Source organism: Haemorhous mexicanus, chromosome 6, assembly GCF_027477595.1.
Source record: "Haemorhous mexicanus isolate bHaeMex1 chromosome 6, bHaeMex1.pri, whole genome shotgun sequence".
Classification (NCBI taxonomy): Eukaryota; Metazoa; Chordata; class Aves; order Passeriformes; family Fringillidae; genus Haemorhous; species Haemorhous mexicanus.
Window position 1 is genome coordinate 42,808,388 of NC_082346.1, and position 17,988 is coordinate 42,826,375.

Sequence of the window (17,988 nt, forward strand, 5' to 3'; positions counted from 1 at the left end):
TTCCTTGGCTAGACTTAGCAATGTTGAAGGAAAGGACTTTCTAGATGTTAAAGCTGGCAGGATTTATGTTTTTCTTATGCAAAAATGCTGACCATATCATGTCATATTGCACTCTGCTTGGATAGTTTTTTCCATTATACATATAAGTAATTTCATTTGAAAAGCTACAGTTCTCCAGAGAATATCTCTCTCAAAGGCTAGTCTTTACTATATCCTCTGATGCAGCAGCAGCCATTACAGAGTTTTGGAGACAAGTTCCTCAGGAATGTCTGTTATTGCTCAACAGTCTCATACAGATTGTCTTTCTCAGGGAATATTGCAACATTTCTCTCTTAATTCAGACACTTCTTCTTAGCATATTAAGTTTTTGATGTTAAGTTCTGTGAACAGAAAATGCACGTGCTGTGTTTTTGTGCATGGGCAGTTGTTTCTCATTTGAAGTGATGTGAAACAAAACTTCATATTCACGCTACTTGCAAGTCTGCATGAGGTCCAGAGTTAGTAATGAGATGACTGCATTCTTGCAGGAGTGTAATACATTGGTTTTTCTTTTCTGGACTGTTGTGATATTTCCTTTTATCTTAGCTTGTCCTTGGCTATATGCATCAAGATGAGGGACATCTTTTTTCAACAGTGGAAGCTAGCCTTGAGATACAGGAGAGACAAATAAAGAACTTCTGTCTTGTGATAATTAACTTACTTGGGCATAATTTTTTAATGGATTTTCTAGCACAGGTTATGAACAAATGTGTAAAGTACCTCGTGTATATTATATAAAACATAAATGTGTCATGATTAAATTAGTTTCCTTTACATTCAGTTTTCCAGCTGGATTAGTCCTATCCGTCAGAGATTTAAGACCTGTAAGTGGCCTTCAGAGCCTTCTGCACTGCTATTTTTCAAGTTTCAGACTTTGCTGTAATTTCTTTTTTCATTGGGTTATTGTCAAGTTGCACGCACCTGGCAAGTAAAGTTCAGTGTAGCTGAATGTACACATGGAGTCTATATGTAGTAGAGACATTACTAACTTTCTGCAGTATGTAGGTGCTTTTTTTTACAAGTTTCTCGGTTCAAAAGTTTGATATACAAGCAATAATGGAAACAATGAACTTAAAATCATTAACATTATTAAAATATTTTACAGATATGCATATGGTTGGCATGTTCCCTGGCAAATAGAGTATAATTGGCAGCAAAATCAAGACTGGGCAATATTCTAGAGAATTTTGGAAAGTGTAAAAGGATAGGAATACATTGTGAAAAAAATAAGAATTGGAGTTCAACATTCAGTGTCAGATTCTTATTTTTTTGCTGATTTTCTAACTGTGATAATAGATGAAGGTTTTGAAGATAGGATAATATGTAAAATACCACTTTTGCAATTATGCACCACTTTTTTTTTACTTACACTGTTACCAACCGGTATTTTTTGGTTTGGCTGTTTCTTTGCTGATGTCATTGTCACAGAATTTGGTTTATTTTAAGAGCAGTTTTGCTTTTGGAAGCAGCAGCCTATTTCTGGCAGTCCCTGACATGTTGCCCTTGAACCCTGTGCATGCAGGGATTCTGTCCTGCGCCCAGGATGCGTCTGAGCCAAGCTCTGAACAGTTAATGTGGAGCAGATAAGGCCCATTACCTGAGCAGGAATGGCACAAAGATGCACGTCTTCAAGCATGCTTCTCAGAAATCACCTTGTAACTCCTCACTGACTAATCAAGTCGGTTTTTATCTAGGGGGTTATCCTGATGAGTCCATCCTCTTCCATTTTGCATTTGGGGGAATGCTCCATCTTCGTGTGGGATGGTGGATGAATGTGTTGTCATTTGGAACTGTGTACAATGTGGATTCATGTGCTGAGGCACGCCGAATGTCTGAAGCCGTGCTACAGTCAAATGTATTGATAACATAACTGCTCAGTCTTATCAGTGCAGAAATGAGTTGTCATGGCAGCACACTTTCCCAGTGCTACAGTTGTGTTCGAATGTCTTATGGGGAAAAACAGACATTGGAGAGGCATCTGCATAAAACCTTCCTCCCTGTTAATTCTCAGTGCTTCTTTATTTGTACCAGGATTTAGAGCTATCTCATGTAGATCTTTCCCATGTAGGACTGGATCTTTTGGAATGCCATATTTACCTTGTCATTACTCCATTACTTCTACAGATTTCTGTTTTACACCTGCATGATACCTGAGTTACATCAACAGGACTTGCATTTCTCTATCCTCTCTACCTCCCTCTCCGCCAGATTTCTTAATTATTATTTTGTAAGTCTGAGAATCCTTTCTCGGCTTTAGCTTTCAGTGTGCTAGAGATGTTATATTTTGGGTGTGGACTTGAATTTCTATGGTTTATTCCCAGTGGAAAAAGTCACTGAATGCTTGCAAGCATATGACCATTCAATAAAAAAAAATAGACTGAATAAAGACAATTGAACTGGCACAAAAGGCTTATTAGGAGCAGCTTTGTGAAATGGTGAACTGAGTTTTGTGAACTGCTGAAGCAGCAAGATCCTTGGATCATGACTCTGTCTCAGGGATGATGCAAGGCACAGTAAACTTTTCTGAAAAGGCCTTTGGGGCATTACATACTGCTTTCAGGTGATGTCAGTGCAGTGCTCCCAAGGAACACCTCCCACACTGGTTCTAACATCGTTTACAGTAAGAAGCTGGTCTGCAAAGCACTGCTACTGCCACTATTTGCCAGAGAACAGCCTCTGCAGAAAAAACAGTTGGATGGCCCTGAGGTTGATGGTTGGCTGTGGCTGACATAACGGGCCACACAGTAATATTAAAAGAGGTAAGATCTTGTGGTGGTAACTGTGGTAACTGAGGCCTTCATACTCATTATTTGTCAAGTTGGAGTATTCCCACATAAGTGTTGGCCTGTGGTTCATGACACAGTGAAGAGCTAAACTTGCTTTTCATTGCCAGTACATTTGGAGGCAAATCATCACCGATGGTGGTGTGATGTTTGGAGTATATCAATACCACTAGTGACCAGGGAATGGGATAGTCATTGGCGTTGCTGAGGTTGTAAAGGAAAGAAATTGCTTTTTTTTTTTGCTTTAAATACCCAAAGCAGTTTTATAGAAACAGCCTTACAGCAGCTCAAGAGAAAGACGATTTTGTAGTTTTGTCTTAGCTACTCAAGAGTTGACACAACAACAATTTGTTCTGCACCAAACTGATGCTCTGTGCCACTGCAGTCTTCTCCAGTGTAGCTTGTCAAGAAACACCAGTCCAAAGGTAATTCCTCCTAGCATGAGGTGCCCCCTTCTAAAAAATGATGTGCAGTCATCTTTATGAGTCAGTCCAGGATCTGCGAGGATTTTTTCCCTGGTCAGTATGACTATTCAAATGCAGAAAAGGTGTCCAGCAGCATCCTGGTTGCATTGCAGTTTGGAAGATGCTTACACAAGCAAATCATACAGTGTTAATGGACACGTCTCCAGTTATGTGCTGACATATGGGTGAGTATAGTATTGTCACTTCTGTACATTTCAATAAATAATCAAAGCTCCGTGAAGTTTTTGAAGCAGAAGGTTTCTCACCAGATCACACACTCCCACCCTGGCCTGGGCTGCTACAGCTTCATTGCAGCCAGGAACTGTGCCATGAATGCTGTCACTGACGAGACCGTTACCAAGATGATGTTTCTTACTTCCTGATGCTTCCAGTTCCTGTAAAAATTGCCCTGGTCTCTTGGATAATGTTGCTTATTAAAAGTTTAGTCAGAAATGGAGATGATTGCTGTGAAGCTCAGAGGTTAGATAGCTGCAGAATAAGTGGTTTGTTTGAAGTCACAGAAAAAATGGTTTGTTTGAAGTCACAGAGCAGTGGAGCTCTGACAGCAGCGGTGACTCTGGGTGCTGCATTGCAGCTTCTGCTTTCCCAAGAGGTTATTTGAAGAGCAAGTGAAAAAGCACCTGGTGTTCTGTGCTCAGAAGGAAATGCCATTGTATAGGCACAGCCTTCCTCAGAAGAAACAACAAACTGAAAAATCTGTGGGCTCACAGCTGCAGCCTGGGACATTGGGAAACATGAACAGGTGATAGTTCTGCTTTATAATGATTGTGCAAGAGGGGTGAGCACTCTGGGTTTTAAAAACACCATTTTACAGTGTTAACTTTTTGTACCTGTAGGTACTATCCCAAAAGCCTTTTATCTAAAACCAGCCTTTGTGATTGTTTTTATTTCAACACAGGTTGCACTGCCAATCATAGGGACTCAGTACATGCACAGATGTACAGGGCTGGCCTCATTTTTCCGTCGAGCATGAATTCTTGGTGACTTTTATTGTTCTCCTTATGGTTACTTTTTCTTAGAAACCTGGAAACTAGACATAAAAAACAATTACTTAAGCTGTTGTATATTCTGTGTTTGCTCTCAGAACCAAATGAGGAGAGGTTTTCTATTGAGATGTATAGATATATGTTTATATGTGTACATGTTAGGTATTTAGCTTATTTTTTAAAAAAATACAAAGTATTTTTTATCTTTTCTTTGTGTAAAGCTATGATGACACAAATGTGCTTTGGGAAATCCAGTAAAATATCTTCCTTGAAGTGTCACTTTTTTCCCCTGTATTTGTAATTTTCATATACTCACCTTTTCTCTTCACCACTTAGTTTTAGCTGCTTATTTTCTATGATTGCAGTAAGATAAAAAGATTGATGCTGTTGGGTACAGACTGGCACATTTAAAAATGATCCTTTTAAATCTAGTAAAACAACTAGTGAGAAAGCAATAAACACCAGGAGGGAAGCTGCCACTTCAGTTCATGCTAGTTGGACTTTATGCTGTGTCATTAAGTGCTTAGTACGTAATCTGTAATGCCTGTTTTATTGGATTAGCAAAAACAAGAACAGTGTTTAACCATTGTACATAAAGTGAAAATTACCCTATAAACTTTTAATGAAGAGCCTAGTGCCAAATAACATGACTAAATTTGGAAAGCCTGTAGAAATACTGCAGAAGATAATGATAGGTGGGATTGCTTGCTGTAAAAATGCTAAAAGCCATCTAAAAAAAAAGAAAAACAGAAATTTTCTCAAATTTTAGGTCTCTCTAATGTTTATATGTTACCAGAAAAAAGGAAAATGTTGATTATGGGACTTAGTGACATGGGACTTCACCTGCCACTCAGTAGCCTGTATAGTTAGATAAGGAATTAGTAGATGAATATGAACTCTGTCCTCACAAGTGTTGAGAGCTGACTTAAATCTGCTTTTCCTTGAGATCTGTGCACAGCTCTCCCTGATTTTACTTGAATAGCCATTCTCAATCCTTCTCTATCAGGCCTGCTTTTAAAAATTGATTTATTGGTTTGGTGGATATGTATGCATGGACATGTGTGCTTTTTCTCTAGCAGCCTGTCTGTTGTCTTCTCCCACCCCAGCCACCCCCCTCCAAGACAAGCACCAGGCTGGGGGGTTTGAGTGGTGGAGACAGCTTCCAGCAGAGCCTTCCAGACTGTGCTCTCACTCCTTTGTGTGCCCTTGATCAGAGTATCTCTCTCAAAAGCCCCTGGGTTACACGATGGCCTCCCTGTCATGGTGTGCCAGCCTGTGGTGTCTTGTCTGGGCAGCTCTTGTGCTTGCACGTGAGCTGCTACGGCCGGCTGATGAGCCAGGGCAGCCATGGCTGTATGGCTCCTTTCCCAGTGGCAAAACAGGGCTTTCATTGAGTAAGTCAAGGGAGAACAGCTCACCTGGCTGCTGCTCTGCTATGGCACCTGGCAGAGCCCCAATTCACGTGTCCTGGTCCATGGTTCAACTAATACATTATTTCTTGTTGTGTAAAAGGAAAAAGCTTTTGCTGCCAGCTAGACATGCCAGTCTGTCCTGAGTGACCCACAGCCTGTTTTATTCTCAAGAGTGCTCTCCACGGTCTCTCTGTGCATTGCTTCACCTTCTCCCCAGGTAGTGCTGGGTCTGCAGTGCAGGCAGCTCTGTGCCCAGAGTCTTCTCCAGAGAAAAGTCAGATCTCTCAAATGTGGTAATTGTACTATAGCCTGGATTAATCTGTCCTTCCAAAGCTTATAATGGGACAGCAAATACTGAGTTTTCATGAACATGGGCCACTGGCTCACTAAGGGATACTTATGTGGAGAGCTGCCCTGATGTCAAATAAGAATCTGAGATGTGTATTTGAGGGATGGACCTTTCACAAACATTCTTTGAGCTGTGACCTTCTAGGGCTGGTTCAGTCACTCTAGACAGGGGCAACTCATTAAATAGAAGAAAAGAAAAACCAGATATGTTTTATTGTCAATTTCCCCCAAGCTATTTTGGCATAGAGGGCAAACATTCAGTAGGAACTTCTTCAAGCTCTAATTAGCTACACATGAATAATAAGGGCTCTTATGGTAGGTATTAACATAGAGGAGTACATAAGGGCTCTCAGGCTCTTGCCAGCTTAGTCAGTGTGGTCACACCTCCCTCTTTCAGCAGCCACAGCCTGGAGGCAGGAATCGGTGATTTTAAATATTTATCAGCCTTTGCTGCTGTATAGCTGTGTGGACTCGGTGTGCTGTTGTGGATGGGCTGGGAATGCAATTGGAAATGTAAAAGGATAGCCCTGAGGAATTGTTCCCAGAGGAGATAGTTACAAGTGCCTGTGGGCTTTTTGCATATACCACAGAAATTTGGATAGCCGGAAGGAAGGGATTTTTTTTATTTAAAGATGAAACTCAGCAGTAGTGACTGCACAACCCAAGTTGCTTCCTTGGCTAATTAGTGGGAAATGGTGAAGCAAGAGCCCAGCCAAGCCTGGGAGTCATGACCATAGTGTCTGTGTGGGCAGCAGCTCACCCTTCTCCCCTCGGCCCTCCAAGTAGATTCACTTTTTCAGTAGGACTCTCTCTGTGATGGACACCCATCAGGCTTTGTTTGAAAACTACCTTCTATGTCTTGGGTGTGACTAGAATGTCAGTGACGTTACACACCATACCCTGCACAGCACAGGTGGTGAAACCTTCATTTCATAGAAGCATAGAATATGCTGAGTTGGAAAGGACTCATCAGGATCAACATTCAACTGCCCTCTCTGCACAGGACACCCCAAGAGTTACACCATGTGTCTGAGAGTATTGTTCACATAATTCTTGAACTCTGTCACACTTGGGGCTGTGACTACTTCCCTGGGGAGTCTCTGTCAGTTTCCAGCCACCCTCTGGGTGAAACACCTTTACCTGATATCTAACCTAAACTGACTCAGCCTCATGCCATTTCCTCAAGTCCTGTCACTGGTCACCAGAGAGAAGAAATCAGTGCCTGCCCCTCTGCTTCACCTTCTGAGGATGGTGGAGATCCACAACCAGGCTTTCCCCATCCCAGGTGCAGAGTCCAGCACTTGCTCTTGTTCAGTTTCATACAATTGGTGATTGCCCATCTGTCTGATTTGTTGAGGTCTCTCTGTAGGACCTTTGTGCTCTCAAGGGAGTTAACATTGGCAAACTTAGTATTCTTAGTATTCTTTTGAGTCCTGAGTCTAAGTCATTAAGATGTTGAAGAGAACTGGAGCCCTGCAAAACCCCACCAGTAACTGGACAGTGTTGGAATTCACACTCTATTTCGCTCTTCAGGCTCCACTGCCTCTAGAGTAACTCCAGCTTTCCCCACCTCCCAGCAGATGTACTGCCTTCTCCATATCAGTACTTCTGGGAGTTAGGTAGGAGGGAAGGCAGTGTGAGCTCCTTCTTTCTTAGTTGGCTGCTGCTTTCCAAGGCTCTCTAGGAGCACAAGGCTTTTTGATTCAGCTCACTCGACTTCAGCAGCAGAGTTGAACCTGAGTACAACCCCCTTGCTTCCAAACTGACAAGTGGCCCTGGAGGAGGCAGCTGCACTTCAGGCACCCCAGACAGGACTTCTGCTTGCAGGAGGACCACAGAACGACAAAAAAGTGGCCAGATGCCATCTCTGCATCTCTGACACTTCTGTGGTCTCTGTTGCACTTGGCTGAAGGTAGACAGAGGTTAAACAGCTGCCAAAGAAGATGCCAGCCAATGGCTCAAGTGGCCTGTAATCTTGAGTCCTTTGCAGAGTCTCTCTAGCCATGCTGAGGGGGCTTTTTGTTTTGTTTTCTGGGATTTTGTTTTGGTTTTGTTGTTGTTTTTGGGGGGATGTTGTGGGGGGGTTTTTTTGTTTGTCTATTTTGGTGTTTCTTGGGTTTATTTTTTTAACGTCTTTGTTAGATTGAAAATTTACATGGGCAGAATTGAACCCATGAATACAAGTAGTGAGACCTCATCACAGGCAAAGGATAACTGATGCCAGATGCTATTTGTTGTGGTCATACTGGCCCACATTTTCCAAAAACCAGTGTAATACACAGCTCTCTAGTTCCCACTTGTAATGATAGGGCAAGCACTGGAGCAAAAATTCTGCTGCACATAGTCCAGTCCTGTTAAATGTCTTCATTAATGTGTGTTTGAGGGAAGGACCCTTTCATGAACATTCCCTCCTTGGAGATACTTAAAACCCTTCTGACATGGTCCTAGGCATCCACCTTTCAGTGGCCCTGCTAGAGTAGGGGGTTTGACAAGATGACCTCCAGATATCTTCTACAACCTCAGCCATTGCATGACTGGGATTTGGGGCACTGTCTTGTACTCGGTCCCCCACCTGCTGTTTTACTGACACTCATGGACTTTCATGTTACCCCAGGAAGCAAGAAACTGTTACCCCCACCAGGAACTCTGTGTGAAAGGCTTTGTTTAAGCGGGATGCCTCCAGTAAACCTGTACCTTATGTTCCCTAATTATTTAGCTATGAACACATGAATTTGCTGACCCTTCCCTGAGCCAGCCCATCATTCCCCTTTCCAGCAGCTTTGGTTTTGCCTATCCAAAGCATTACTTAAGCTCTGAGGTTGTTATTGCCTGCAGGAAGGCCACATTAATGGTACCACCAGGAGCATTTATCCCATATTGTACATTTGAGTCCAGCACCCTTAAGCTTTGGAATATGTCTCCGTGTACCTCCAGCCCCCCCTTCCTGATCCTCACAAGTTGCCCTTCAGAGCAGACTAACCAAGAGGCACTGGGTTGAGGGGGCAGCTGTAAAGGAGCTGGTGTTGGGTAGTGGGGCCTGCTTGACCCCACAGAGATGCTGGCAGAAGGACTGCCCTTTTGCTGCAGTGTTATTTTTCCCAACAAAAAGCAAGAAATTTCTATGAAGACTCTTTAGAACAGACATCATCAAATAGGTCTTCAGGGATGTAAAGGGGTAGCTTAAACAATGTGTTTATTTAAAAAGGAATCACGTAAATTTGGTGTTGGAGTTGTAAAATATACAGACTTGGAGAAATAAATATACAAATGAAGCAGGAAATCTGGGTGGCCACACTCGTAATGGGGGGAACCATTGTCAAACTGCTCCTATTTCGGAGCTCCCCATTATGTCCTGATGTTTCCACTTCTTTACTCCTGTAGATGCATTGCCTGTGGATCACCCCATGCACTTGTCTGATGCTGGAGCTGTGATTCTCAAGAGTCACTTGCTGCACTCTAGTACCAGCTGACACCTTACAGCCCACCCAAAATTACCCTGGCCTTTTCCCAGTCTTCTTCTCCCTGAGGGTTTTACGTGGGTATGTGGTTGCTCATCACTGCCCTCCCAGTGCCCTCGTGCCATGCCTCTGTCAGGACTCCCTCCTCTTCACAGCCTTTTCCTCTCCACTGCCACCTCTGTCAGGATTAGAGAGCCCTTAACACAAAACACTTCACCATGCTCCATCAGGTAGAAAAGTGGCCACTAAGTCACAGCCACAGGGTAAAGAAACCTCCTTGAGTTTACAGCCCTTACAGCAATGAGGTTGTAGATGTCAAGGCCCAGCTCTTCCCCAGCTTGTGTTAAACCCACAAGGACTGATGGATCTCAAATAACATTCTCCTCTTTCACCAAGGGCAGAGTACAGAACAGAGATGCTTGAGGCAGTTTTGCCAGAAGGAGCATGGTGTGAGGGAACATGGATGGGTGTTTAACATGGAGCTGTCCTCCCAGGTGATGGGCTGATGGAGGCTCTTTGGAGTGCCAGGCAGAGCTGGCTGTGCACCCTGCTCTCCTCCAGCATCCCGGAGAGCACTGCTGGAGAGCACACACCTGCTTGGCCATGGCACAGAGCTGCACGGGGTGGGGGGTCTTGTCTAACAGCACAGGGGAGGTGGGGAGGTGGAGGAGAGTGTTATTCTTGTTGGCTACAACAAACATAGTTTTTACATATCCCAGACAGGAACAACTATCCCCATGGAGTACTTGAAGTGCTGGAATTCACCAGCTGTTTTCTTTGGACACTGGTGTGTTGTATCTGGACAGATACTGAGTCATGCTTTTGGACTCAGTACATCCGCTAGTCTGCTGTGCCAAGGAAACTTTGCCCACTACTAGGACCTCTTCCTGTTTTATAAACAGCAAGGCTGTTTGCCCTGGTTTTTGACCCTCTGGAAGAGAGAATGAAGGTGGCTCAGTCAGGGTCATAGGGAGAGCTGGGGCAGGGCAACTTCTCAGGCTCCAACCTGATGGCTTCCTCTCTGTCCCTCCCTTCTGGTGGTCCTCACCAGTTCTGAGCAGCAGAATACAATGCACACAATGCAGCATATGCAACACAGCATAAAATCCCAGCACATGAGGGAAGTGATAGGCCTCACCTAAGGAGCTGTCTTACAGAGAGTGCATGGCTCTCTGAGAGAATACCCCAAATAACAGGTGCTGTACAGAGTGCCCATGAGGTGCACGTGGTGGCTGCGCACACAACCCAAGGCTGCTTTCACAGAGACTCAGCTGTGGAGCAGTTCCTGGGAGCAGCCAGCAGCTTTGAACCCTTCTGGGATGTCACTGTCCAGTTTGGAAATGATTTTGTAAATGGGTTTCTTCCAGGAGGGGTCGGCATCCTTGCCTGCCCTGACGGCACTGAAGAACTCCTGCAGTGTCAGGCTGGCCACCTCCAGGAAGCGCCCTGGCACCTGCAGCAAGACAGGCGTCAGCCAGTGACACCACCGTGTCATGGTGCCTCCTCACCCCCACAAACACTACCACCCACTCTCCCCCCATCCCCCTCCTCACCTCGAAGTCATTCCCCTTGTTGTAGTGCATGTTGAGGGCACGGAAGAGCTCTGAGTCCCGGGAAACCTGGAGAGTGCAAGCATCCACAACACCCTCCAGCAGGGCCTGCCGGGCAAACTTCTCCACCTGGATGTAGTAAAACTCACGGAAGTTGCTGAACCACTTGATGAGCTGGGAGGTAATGCAGCGGCTGAACTGGTGGGGGAACAGCCAGAGGATGGTGTTAGGCCAGCTTGAATCCTCCCTACCCACGAGTCCCTGCAAACCCAGCCAGGAGCTGCTGGACTGGCCCAAACCCAGCTCTGCCCCAAGCTGGGGCGATGACATCAGCGTGTCCAAGGTGTTCTCCACACTGAGACTTGGATCCCAGCTGCCCTGCAGTGAGGAAGCACATTCATGGGGTGCTTTAATCTGAATAACTCGATTGCACGGGGTGAAGAGCTGACAGCCCATGTCTGCCACCGCCCTTTGCACCTGCTCCTGGGCTGCCCACGCAGAAATGGGTGCTGTCCCCCATCTCCTGCCAGCAAGGCGGGGGGACACAAGACCAGCCCTTTCCTCATGGTTCCCCAGGGAGGCAGGCTAGGTGCCACACCACACGGGAGCCCCACCCAGCAGCAGTTCTGGCTGCTGCTCTTTTACCTGCACATCAAGGAAGTAGGTCTTCAGCAGAGTGGAGCTGGGGTAGCGGGTGAAGAAAAACATCAGCTTGGCCTTCTTCAGGTGCCCGGGGGTCAGCGCCTCCTGCATCTGCCTTGGGGTCAAGGAAAGCCTACACGTACCAAACCCCGAGCTCCGCATGTCCCTGAGCACCACCCCTGACACGTGCATGCCCCGTGCCCACAACAGCCCCTCATGGCCTGTCAGGGTGGCGGAGGGGGTTCATCCTTGGCTGAACAGCCACTGTTTTTCTGTTTTTTCCCTTGAGAATCCCTGAGGAAGCTAATGCTCCCCATAGCACTTCACAGTCTTGTGAGAACCAGAATTTCTGTGAGACTCCTGCTCATGGTTTAGGATGACAGGACCCCCAGTTTGGCCCGAAAGGAGGCTTGGTAGCTCCTGGTTTATACCCACATCTATGCTACAGCATCTGGCCAACGCTGATGAGTGGCAGTGCCCCTCCGTGGCTTAGGACTCTTTTTCTGCCCACACCTGTTTAGCCCCCTGTGGAGCAGCAGGGACCTTGGCCCTGCGGAGACCAGCAGGGGCAGTGCCAAGCTGTGGCTCCAGAGGACAAGGGGAGCACATTCCCCAGGGACCTCTAGCTGCCCCCAAAGGATATGTGGGTCGAGGCAAAGGGCACTCCATCATTTGCAGCTGGCAGCTCACCGTGGCCATCCCTGCCAGCTGGCAGTAGTGCCAGGCTTTCCATGCTGGCAGGGCTCAGGGGCAGGGGATGGTGCTGCTGCTGTCTCACAATCGATGACCTCAGTTTAACAGTTCCCCAGGGCAACTTGAGGGGCTCTGGAGAACCCCTCTCCAGAGCAGATGGGCTCTCACAAGAGTCACTGCCCCAGAGGCTGTGCTGGCTGTAGCCCAACAGCTGGCTCAGCAGCTGGCTGTGCTGCACCGGGGTGGCTGAGCCCAGGGAATAATCCATGCTGGGTACCCGAGAGGATTTTCTGACCCCCTTTGAGCTGAAGGAGGCAGAATAAGAGCCCAGGCTCTTCCCCAAAGCTCCTGGCAGGACCTCAGCCTGGGGTGATCCCAGGGAGCCTGGTGCATTCATGGGAGATGGCTTAGCAAGTGGCTTTCTGCATTTCCCACCAGCAGTATATACTCTCCTGGCATCTGGCCCCAGCATCGGAAAGCTGTGGTGCTGCTTCTGGATGTGGCTGTCTGCCTTTGGCCAGACAGTCTTCAGGACAGAGTCCACTACCTGGGATGTCACCACAGACAGCTCATGCTTCAGTGCCTGTGAGAGTACCCTCACTGCCGAGGGCAGGCCACCTGTGTCACCTCTGTCCTCAGCCTTCTCCAGCCCACACGCCTCCAGGACACTCCTCCTGAGGGGCACTTTGCGTGGGTTGCTGGTGGCAGTGGCACTGTCCTCGTTCAGTCTGTCTTCAGGCTTTCCAGGCACTGGCTGCACTTTCTCTGAATCTTCCTGTGTTTGGGCAGCATCCTCAGAGTCACAGACTTGGTAGAACTTCTCTTGAAGCCACCTCAACTGCTGCTCTAAAAAGCAGAGCTGCTCTTTCAGCTGCTGGCAGCCCTTGGCATGGGAGCTGCCCCCCGTGGGAGCCACTCTTCCAGCAGCCCCCGTGCCCTGCTGGGGCACTCTTGGCTTCCTCTTGCTCTCCTGGGTCATCTCACCACCCCTTTCCCTCTCATGCCTAAAAGCTGCCTCCAGGCTCGTGTCAAATGCCTGCGGGGCTGGTGGGAGGCTCATGCCCTGGATGATGCTCTCCACCCTGGCCCGCTTGGCTCGTAAGTGCTGGTCACAGAGCTGCTCCCGTGGGTGCTGGATGGAGAGCTGGTCCCCATCACCAGCACAGGGGACCCGAGCTGGGGCACGGGTCCTGGGGAAAGCCAGGTCTTGTGCTTCTTCTCCAGGACGTGCACCACATTTGTAGTCATGAGGCAGGGCCACTGCCTGAGAGGAAGGGAAAAGAATGGTGGGATCCAGGTTCCTGCCAACCATTGTGTGGCTGAGGAGCTGTGGTATCAGGGATGCACTGGGGGAAGGCAAGAGAGAGTCAGTCTGGAAACAGGGCTCCAATTTCAGCCCCTGGCCATGCCCTGAAGTGGCACAGTCTCTATCCTGCTCAAAGCCAGTCCTGCTGTCCATTGAATCTTCTTCCTGCCTGGACAGGCTGGCAGGCTTCCCAGATGTTTGATGTTTCAGCCTGCTAGTGCTGTGGAACTGGAGAAAGAGCAAGAAACAGGACCACATACAGCAGTTTTCCAAGCACAGGGCCAGAGATTTTTTTCTCACAGATTTCCATGGCATTCCTCCTCCCCTGCAAAAACTATTTCACCAGGCAATGACCCCAGGCAGAAACTTCCAGACACTGCAAAACCTGTGAGCAGACGGTCAGGTGTCACATGACAGCAGCAATGCCCTGGGCACCACCCCACCACCCACCTACCAGCCAGGCATTCATCGTGCCCAGAGTACATTTCACCTGCTTTGGGCCCAGCAGTGCCTGGCACCACAAACTTCCCACATCACCAGCTGCATCTGCACCAGAGGCATCTGGGGAAACTGCCCTCCACAATCCAGAGATTGTGGACTCTGCTGTGAGGGCAGGGAGCAGCAAGCAGAGCCCTCTGCCACGTACACCTGGGCAAAGGGTGGGTTTGGGTGCTCCTGGGTGTTGGCAGAGCACAGGGGAGCAGCTGCATCCCTGGTGAAGGTATTCACACAGCCAGCAAGGCCGTGGGTGCTGCCAGCTTCTGTTGGCCCCAAGACCCCCAGCAGAGCCCCCAGGGCACGGGATGGGTGGCAGCACTTGGGGGCTGGGCCAGCACAAACAGGCTGGTGGAAGAGGGCGCAGAGGGGGTAAAAGTGCAACGTGAACTGCTGTGAGCAGGATACATCAAGATGTTCAGGCTAACACAACATGGGGTTCCTAAGTGCTTGGCAAAACACTGGATAAAAGAAATGAGGATGGGGATTATCAGGGAAGAGAAAAAATACTGAGCCAGCAGCCCCAGGCTTAAAATTGTCACGCTGGCTCCAAGCAGGGATTCACCCCCTCTGCTCATTCCCCGCTCGCGCAGCTTTGTGAAAGAAGTGTAAAACATTGTATCCTGGGCAATTACACAGTAACTGCCCCTGTGGGATGTTTCTTCCTTACCCACATTAACGAGCAGCTGCTTTGCACCACTAAATTAGGACAGCGCTTGTCTTTTCCAGACACGTTTAATGCCTGAGATTCTTTTGCTGTTCCCAGAAATACCTGATCATTTTCAACACCATCAGTCTCCTGTCCCTGTAACTGCTCCACACCAAGTCCTCCAGACAGTGTAGAAAAAGGGTTTTTTCTCAGCGGTTTTTAGCAGGTTGCCTTTCTTTAAACACCCTGAATTCCAGGGAGGTGCCTGGGAGAGCTCTACCTTTTGCAGACCCATAGTCTTGACAAACCAAGTATTTTCTTGGTTATCTGACACCACGTGTTGATCTGTGTTGTCTCCTGACCATTAGGGTTTCATTTTCCTAAGAGTCTGCTGTAGGGTCTTTCAAACTGCTCAGTTTATCCACAGCCAGCACAAGGCTGGGGTGCCAGCAGCACTCAACATCCAGCCCTTGTGTTAGAAGCTCGACCATTGCCTGCAGCTGCCTCTCAGCCTGCCGTCTGCACCCAACACAGTCACACAGCAAACACAGTCACATAGCAAACACATTCCAGTCCGAGACTCCATCCAGCCTTTATCCTTTCCTCGATGGTGTGGTCCTGTAACCTCACTTGTTTTTCTACACTTGCTCACAATTTCTCTCGTCTGCTGTGCTCAACAGCAAGGTCAGGAGCTTACCTGTCTCCTGGGTTGAGGTTTCCCAGCCCCCCGGAAGGCTGGGTGATACACCCCTTTTAAACAGATCAACTCAGGGCTGGCAAGGTGATCTCCACCTGCTTAAGGTTTCCAGCACCACCGCTTTTCTTCTGGAGATTTGGAGGGAGGGAGCAGAGCCTCCCGTCCCAGACCACGGCAGCCCGCTGGGGTGGCCCTGGCTCCCCCTCACAGCGTCCCTGGCAGAGCAGGACCAGAAGGTGCTGTCCTAAGCAAACTCCTCCTGCCGATGCAGCTCTTTCCACACGAAGTTAGCAGGTGCGTGCGCTTTGGTTCCCACTCTCACTGGCAGCTTTCACTAGTGCCACTCTCCAGAACACTAAAAAGCAGCCGAGACTCCTCCTACCTGAGGAAAAAGACAGGAACGAAAGGAAGATGCTCAGAAGACGAGGTCAGTGTGCCTTCTCCAAAACTGAAGCCACCCCTCACGGGCTCCCTGGGCGCTCCTCGGTGGCACAGCCGCGCACGGAGCAGCGCGCTGTCCCTCCGGACGGCAATTTCCCGCAGAGCCTTCCCCGGCGGCCGCATGGCTCTGTGCGGTGGCAGCGGTGCCCGAGCCTGGCCGCGGGCAGCCCCGGGAGCGCGGGGAGCAGGGGCAGCCCCGGAGCGCGGTGCCCGTGGGCAGCCCCGGGGCGCGGGGTGCCGCAGAGGCAGCGCCGGCGCGTCCTCCTGCCGCGCTCGGGGCCTTTAAAGAGGGAGTGGGGAGGCCGGAGGCAGCCAACCAGCTGGGAACGACTTCTGAATATGCAGATGGACACCCAGGAGGTCAGGCCCAGAGCCAGCGTCCGGCCACCTTCCCTGCTGTCTGCCGCACTCGTAACCCCTGGAGCCAGACAGGCAAGGGCTATCCGGTGCCGAGTTGCTGGCTGCCCAGGTGGGCAGAGGCCCAGAGGAGCAATTTTCGCCTGGAATTTGGCCGGAAGCCCCATTCAGGACCCAGGATGGTGAAATGTTGGTGAGGTGATGCAAATACACCAGGCTGACAAGCTGGCCCAGATCCCACCAGCTACTCATCTTCCATGGAAAGTGGCTAGGCATTTCCCACGTCCCACACCGTGGGGGAATGGAGGCAATTGGGCTGTCCTGGAGGTCTGCAGCATAGGACATGGGCAAGAAATGGACAACACAGGAGAAGCAGCAACTCAGAGTCCTTTGCTTGCCGCAGGGTGCTTTACAGACAGCGCCAACAGTGCTGGCATCACTCCCAGCTGAGCACATCCTGACCCCAGCCCCAGGACAAACCTACCTGCCCCAGCAGCACACGTGGTTGTCAGACATTTCTCCTCATGCAGGAGCTGTGGGTGAGTAGGCAAAGCCTAGCTATGAATGCCACTCCTGGGGCTTCATCTGCTTTGCTTCCACATACTAAGTGAGCATGGCAATGCCTAGTGTATTCACTGAGTGGGCAGGAGGCTGTGGTTAAAGGCAGTTGACATCAGGTGGTCAATATGGTGCAAGGATATTAGCCTTCAAAAGACAGATCATGGAGAAATCCCTGGCAGAGAGCCTTTCTGGCTCAGTTACCTTTTATTAGAGCAGTCAGCTCATCCTCAAAGCCTCAGACACTATCCCCTGTTGATTTTTATTCAACCTCTTTCCTTTGAAAATGATCTCATATTTTGAATCTTGCAGTTAACCATTCATATTTTATTAAGCAGTGGCTAAATTAAGCAGGTGTGCATAACCCAGACTTGGCTCCTTGAGAGATGCCTGGCTGTCAGACAGCCCTTTATAACTAACCCAGGCTGATTCTCAGAATCTGTAAATAGGTTCCTTGGGTTTCCTTCCACCTGTGGTTCCTTGCCTGGAAGCAGGCAGAAAACAGAAGCTAGCTTGGGAATTCTCAAATATTTTCAACATACAGAGCGCACGTGAGGAACAAGGCTTACTTGTGGGCTCATTTCCCCGTTTGCCATGGCGAGATGAGCTCATTGCCCATTTCTAACCGTGCAGCATCCCGCTGGGTGATGCTCGCGGCAGTATCGTCCCACACCAGCTCAGCGCCGTGGTTTGCCAAGGTGAGCAGGGAGAACACGGCTACAGATGCCCTGCAGCAACCCAGAGCTGCTTCAAAGAAGAGCGTCATGAAACGGCACTCTTCGTAATGCATGGGGTTATTTATTACACATATACATATACCATTACATATAACAACATCCCTACGTACAGATACGTGTTTATAGGAGCATATGGAATACATAGATATTTTATATGTATGTGATCTATAAGTAATAGTATTTACTATCACATACATTGTGTAGAATGGTTAATACCTATATTATTACGTATGTGGTAACACATAGCAATACTATGAGCAGCCCCCGGCCCCGCCCGCGATGGTCCCGCCCCGGCTGCTCCCCCCGCTCGGGGAGCTTGGTCCGGCCCCCCGCGCTTCCGCCTCGCGCCGGG

General features: G+C 48.6%; 1 protein-coding gene across 1 annotated transcript; it reads right to left on the minus strand.

Annotated features, from left to right (window-relative positions):
- Positions 1-9,221: 9,221 nt before the first annotated feature.
- On the minus strand, positions 9,222-16,248 carry PROX2 (prospero homeobox 2). Its single transcript, XM_059849991.1, is given in 5 exon segments — positions 9,222-10,964; positions 11,065-11,259; positions 11,707-11,818; positions 12,324-14,087; positions 15,926-16,248. Coding segments are annotated over 4 exon segments (2,187 nt in total). The 5' UTR covers positions 14,018-14,087; positions 15,926-16,248; the 3' UTR covers positions 9,222-10,778.
- Between the last annotated feature and the right edge of the window lie 1,740 nt (positions 16,249-17,988).